The sequence below is a fragment of the Chaetura pelagica genome, unplaced genomic scaffold (genome assembly GCF_000747805.2).
Source record: "Chaetura pelagica isolate M959 unplaced genomic scaffold, ChaPel_1.0 scaffold301, whole genome shotgun sequence".
NCBI classification, from domain to species: domain Eukaryota; kingdom Metazoa; phylum Chordata; class Aves; order Apodiformes; family Apodidae; genus Chaetura; species Chaetura pelagica.
The window spans coordinates 155,104-161,034 of record NW_009952150.1 but is presented as its reverse complement, the minus strand read 5'-3'; the positions used below and the strand labels follow the sequence as shown (position 1 = coordinate 161,034).

General features: G+C 47.0%; 1 protein-coding gene across 1 annotated transcript in view; it reads right to left on the bottom strand.

Annotated features, from left to right (window-relative positions):
• Window positions 1-266: 266 nt before the first annotated feature.
• Window positions 267-5,931, bottom strand: part of LOC104396629 (protein DGCR6) — a 17,205-nt gene continuing 11,540 nt past the window's right edge. The window contains exons 2-4 of the mRNA XM_010006490.1: window positions 5,767-5,867; window positions 2,243-2,383; window positions 267-350 (exon numbers count right to left, since the gene is read on the bottom strand). Of these exons, the coding sequence (XP_010004792.1) occupies window positions 267-350; window positions 2,243-2,383; window positions 5,767-5,867 (326 nt within the window). The remainder of the gene's footprint in view (window positions 351-2,242; window positions 2,384-5,766; window positions 5,868-5,931) is intronic.

Genomic DNA, 5,931 nt, shown 5'->3' with positions numbered 1-5,931 from the left:
GTGGGGCCATAGGTGGCCCATCTTGGCACCCTCCAGAGTCTCTGGTAGCAGGGGGACATGCTCGGCAGACCAGAGAGGCAGCCTGATGCTGCCTCCCTGCTCTGGGGTCTGTCCCCCCTTGCTCTAAGGTTATATAAGGGCTTCAGCTAGATCTTCTACAGCCAGCAGCCTCTTTCTGACACAATATAAAGCAAAGGCATTAATTATCTACTCTTTAGAGGGAAGTCAGAAGAAAACTCTGGAAAATAAACCACAGATTCATTCCTTTAGGAAAAAGCTTTCCCAGACTCTGATTCCTTCTGTTGCAACTTCCGAATAAGTTCCAGTAAATTCATCTGTAAAGTCAGCTCCTGCAAAGGGAGAGAGACATTTTTCCAAAAAAAAGGTGATCCCTTTCCTTTCTACAGGAAGCAGAAAGAATTGGTTTGTACCACTCACTCAAGAGTTGCTGATCTTCAGGGAACAAAAGCACAGAGATACAAAACAAATGCTTAATCATTTAGGCATTTCTATAAAATACAAATCAGGAATACCTTGAGAGATCTGCTGCAACTGTAGCTGTTTGAAGAGCCACAGGGCTTTACAGTAATTTAAGGTTTCAGAAAGGTTCTTTCTTGACCATGGTTTAGTGACCCAGGCAGCGAGGCCTGTCCGTTCTGCAGGTTTTGCCTTCTGGAGCAGCCTCCAGGAGCAGGGCAGCAAGGTTCCCATACACAGCCACAGGCCCCAGGGAAGGTGCTGGGGATCAGCAGAGCTCCCCCCTTCCCCCCCATCTCCAGCAGCATCTCCAGTGTCCTGATCCCTTCCCAGCACAGCAGGGTAAGAAGCTGGAGCCATCACATGGGCTACTCTGAAAGTGGAGTCTAACGCACATGTGACATGCTGCTGTGCTGGTGCATCAAACTCCTTCTAGGTATTACATTCCCCTTCAAAAAACTCCCTTTTCCATGACTGTAATCAAGTGCAGACCCCATCTACCATCGTCACCAACATCAGCTTATGGTTTCCTTCCCATCTGCCTGTTCTTTACTCACACTTAGCTCACAAGCCATTTGGCACAGGGACTGCAGAGTGGAATATCTAGTTCAGTGAGCCCTGTGCTGTGACTCGGGCTTGCAGACATTATATGACTGAATTAAAAACTGTATCAACTGCATAAACAAGCATTTGATAAAGCAGACTGGAGGGGGAAATGCATCAGCTGATGGGAAGTGCCTGGAGAACAGATTCCAGCAGTGACATGATGGTGGCATTCAGGTCTGGGTCTGGTTTGCCAGCTATGGTAAAGTCAAACATAAATAAACCCCAGCAAATAGGAACCCTGTGAAAAGTTATTACTTACTAAAATAACATAAAATTAGGGGGCACGAGGGGAGAGAAAGAACTGCCTTCATTATAGAGCTGAGGAACAGCAGCATAGGAAAAATAAGAGGCTTGTTCAAGGCTACACAGCCAGGAATTGTGTGGGTTTTAGAAAATGCCTGTTTTACAAACTTAGTTTAAGCAGTCTTTTCTTACTAGTAGGTCTTTATCTAAGTGAAATTTAATCAGCTGAAGAAACAGAGTTAAGAACAGCCTGTTTCTGCATTCCCTGGAAACTTCTGTGGCATTACAATGAGACTTTGGAAGTTGGATTTTTTCATTCCTGTGGTGACATTAAGACATCAGAGAAAAACCCATGTGATTGCTCATGACTTTATAGAGCAGATGCACTGGAGAAACCAGGAACAATTTTCTCATCACAGTTTGAGATCATCATCTCCACTAAGTCACAATCAAGAATTGACAAGCTGCCTGATAGACTTCTTGAAGGCGATTTGCACAGCTAAGCTAGGTACAAAAGTGAAAAACCCACACAGCCACTTATTTTAGTATTGTTCAGACCCACTGCACAGTCACAGCACTGCAGGCACAGCATTCTGTTCCCCTGCACTGGGACAATCATTGCAGAAAGCTGTCTAATGGGTTTCAGCTCCTTCATTATGAACCTGCTACCACGTCATTTCAGCTCCTTCATTATGAACCTGCTACCACTACCTAGGGCACGTGCCTAGGGCACGTTGCCCATCAGCTGATGAGGCAAAGGATGGATCCTCCTTTCTGACCCAGCGATTCAGAATTCATGAAGTTTAAGCTTGGTGTGGTTTTTTTGTTTGTTTGGGTTTTGTTTTGTTTTGTTTTTAAATAAAGATATTATCACAAGAGTCCTGTCAAATCTTATGCTCCCTGCCTAAGCACCAACCTGTGGGTTTGTGGTGATGTAGAAGCCAGACACCCCAGCCTTCTCCAGAGTGCTCTGCTGGTCTATCACCTTCTGGTCTAGTTCCAAGACTATCTTCTCATCCATCATTCGCTGCTCCTCTCGAATTCTTTGCTCCACAGCCTGAAACAGGTAACATTAGACTGGGAAAAAAGTAGAGGATTTGCCTTCATTCTATCTTTTTCTCATCTCCAAGTCTGTTATTGAAACCAACGTGCAACTGGATCCTGCAGCACTTCTGCTCTGGAGGCTCCAAGACAGCAGAGGGAGCAAGCACAGCTCCAGATTTCACCTCCTCCACCCGTCTTGCCTGACAGCGAGCTACCACTCCAGAAAAAGCAGGGAAATGGCTGGTGTCAGCCAGCTTTCTGTGTCTGGAGGCCAGGGAAGAGACCACGAGCAATCGACTGGTATCTGAACGACTCTTCCTGACAAGCCAAGGTTCGAGCAGCAGGCTATGGCTGAACACTCCCAGCAGTAAGGGCTTGAAAGTCTGAGGGCGAAGAATCTCATCCCCCTCACAGGACTGGGGAGGCTGAAGAGAGACTTGGAGGAGTAACACAGGCCAACACTCAGTAAGGTGCCAGCTCAGACACTTCCCTGAGCCTCCCTGTTCCCTGGACACTAACACACAGAGCTGGAACTGTAAATCACAGCCAGATCCCATTTATTCACCAAAGGTGCTGAACTTCTCAAAAATCTAACTTGGGACCTGGAAAGCCAGTTTATTTTGTGTTGACAACAGCAAGCTGAAGTCTTCCTTGAAACTACAATGTGCTGGGGCACTACTTGTGACAAAGTGAGAACATTATCAAACAAGAACTTTGCAAAACAGGCCCAACCAGGAGAGTGCAGCCCCTCTTGCCTTGCCAACATCTGACTAAAGCTCAGCAGAGGAAGTTCTGCATTGCCTCTGCAGAAGAAACGGAGCACAGTGACCATTTGGCACATCAAATGCACCCTGGAAATCAGGAGTGTTGGAACTAGATGATCTTTAAGGTCCCTTCCAACCCAAACCATTCTGTGGTTCTACAACACACTCTGGGAGCGCCCACATGCTCTGCCAGCTGCAGGAAGGGGTACTGCCAGTCAGCTCTGGAGAAAATTTCACCCTACCAGAAACTGTCTGAGAGGAGAAAAGAGAGCAGAAGAATGGCAGGGGACAAGGAGAGCCCAGCTCAAATAAAAAGCCAGGCATGGATGGAGGTGCTACAGCCTTAACAGGCTGCACTGAGCAAGACACAGGGGAAGTCAGGAAGCATCAAATCCCACCTGAATACAAAGTTCATCTAAATACAAAACATCTCTTGTAAGAAATAAGTAGCAAAAGTTTAAACATTTTCCTTGGGCACTGCTGCCCCTTTGCAACACAGGAAACAGAGGCAGGCACTTACCTGGAAATATTCACAGAGGTAAGTGGTCCTAACTGCACAGAAGGGGAGAAGTTACAAAGCCTGGGATTTCCTACATCTGATGGTTAAGAGACCTGGGCAGATCCACCTGAGAGGGGAGCAGAAAGCCTGTATGCTGCTACACATCCTGGGGAAAATCCAGAATTAGAACAATAGAGGGTTCTGTCCTGAACAGTCTGGAAAAGAGCTGTGGTTTGTTTGGCTTGGCCTACACAAAGAGCAGTTATTACCTGCATGGAGCAGGAGCCACCTCATGAAACCTTGCTTGGATGTACAGTAGTCCATTGGTGTCTTACATTTTTAAGAATGTCCAGAGATGTGGGCAAGCTCTGCAGAACTACACACTATTAAGGTGGGCAAAGAACTGTGTCAAGTCTCAGCAAAAGGTGAGGTAGAGGGCTAATTGCCTCCGTCATTATGGGATGCTAATGAACCAAGGAAAGCTCTGTCCTTACATGTTCTTCAGTTTTGTCCTTATGTGTTCTTCAGTCTAGATGGTCATGCTCTGTGGAAGATATGAAGGATTCAAATCCTTGGCTCCCCAGAGACCTTCCTCCCAGCCACCCTGGGGGAGGGAGGAGGCACCACACCATGGTGCACTCACTGTGCTGGAGGAGCAACTTTCCTTGGGTTGGAAAAAAACAGATTTAAGTGCCTACACACTGTTTAAGGTTAGCAGCTGATTCTAGGCTACAGAGAAGTGCTAAAGTATCAGGAAAAAAAAAACTTAAACACAAGTTTTTGCTTCAGCTCTAGTGGCCGGTGACCCTGCACAATAGGCAAACCTCTTTTAAATGCCATGGGTTCTATTAGGGAGCCAGACATTTTAAAAGTACATCTTGTATTAGCCCTCATGGGAGCCCAATCCCAAGCTCTCTCATAGGAGCTGGTCTTTTAAACCTTTAACCTCAGAGGGCAGCTCCGACATGTACCAATTGTTACTGCAGTGATCAATCTATTCTCAAAATGCTTTACAGCAGAAGCATAAGGGCAAAAAGGAAGAAATACCTCTAGGAACACCTGGTAGAGACAAATGTAAGAGAAAGACAAAGGGAAGGCGGAAGGAAATGCAAGACAAGGAGAAATTGTACATCTGTGGTCTACTTACTGAGTAAATAAAATACTGGAACTCTAAAATAAGCAGTACAGCTTATTGCTTGCTGCACGTCTAAGTTACTCAGAGACAAAAGCAACAGGGACAGCTAACAGAGGTCCAGCCTGGCTTTAGTCCTCAATAGGAAATGAGGGATGTGGAAACACCAAAACAAAAGATCCAACAATGACTACTGACATGGTGCTTATCATGGGCAAAGGGCAGGAAAGAGCCTGTGTATTTCAGCAGTTATCTGTTTGCATTACGTGGAGTAAAGTAACTTCCCTTCTATCCCCATCCATTAAGATAACTAGCTCCTTGCAATTTCTTTCACCTTATAAAACTGCCTCTATCTTATCACCAGTGTGCAGATAAGTCCTCTGGGACTCAGTGTTAAAGTACTGCTTGTGCTGAAGTGCCTTTCTCCAAATGTCTTGGGGTGCTCGAAGAAACTACTTCTGTGCTTACATGTCTCAAGGCAGTTCCTCTTCATCAGTGATACTAAGTGTGATTATTTTTTTTTTTAAAGTATTCTCTGCTTTCTGCTTGCTACCACATAATGGCAGATTTCCCATACTTCCTCTGTGTTTTCTATCACCTCGCTCTCTACCCATACACAGGCTTCAGCCTGTAAAATAACAAAGACATAAAGCATTGTGGAGACCATCACTCTTTTGGAGCAGACTCCTGAAGTTCCATGATTCCCAAATAATGCCTGCACTGCAGCTATTCTAGATGGCAAGAGCCTAAGTTCCCCACTCTTGGGAGAGGGACAAAGGGAAGAGCAAGAAAAGGGGACCCCAAGGCCACGTGGGGAACTCAGGGCTGTGCTAGGAAGACCAGAGGACAGCTGGTGGCTCCCAAGGCTGTGGAGAGGTGACCAGTTAAACCCTCTGGACATGCTGCTGTGACGCAGGAGGGGTCCTGCAGCAAAGGGGCTGTGAGCCCCCTGAGGAGAGGACACAACCAGGGGAAGACTTGCCTGGCCCAGCCCCCCTCACCTCCATCTCCCGCTGCTGGGCGGCGCGGAGCAGCGGCAGGTTGTGGGGCCGGCAGCACTGCTGGGCCTCCTTGTGCCGGTGGAACAGCTCCTGCTTCAGCCCTGCGAGGGAGGGGCTGCGGGTCAGGGCACGGCCCCTCCCGCCCCCCAGTATATCCCCCCCACT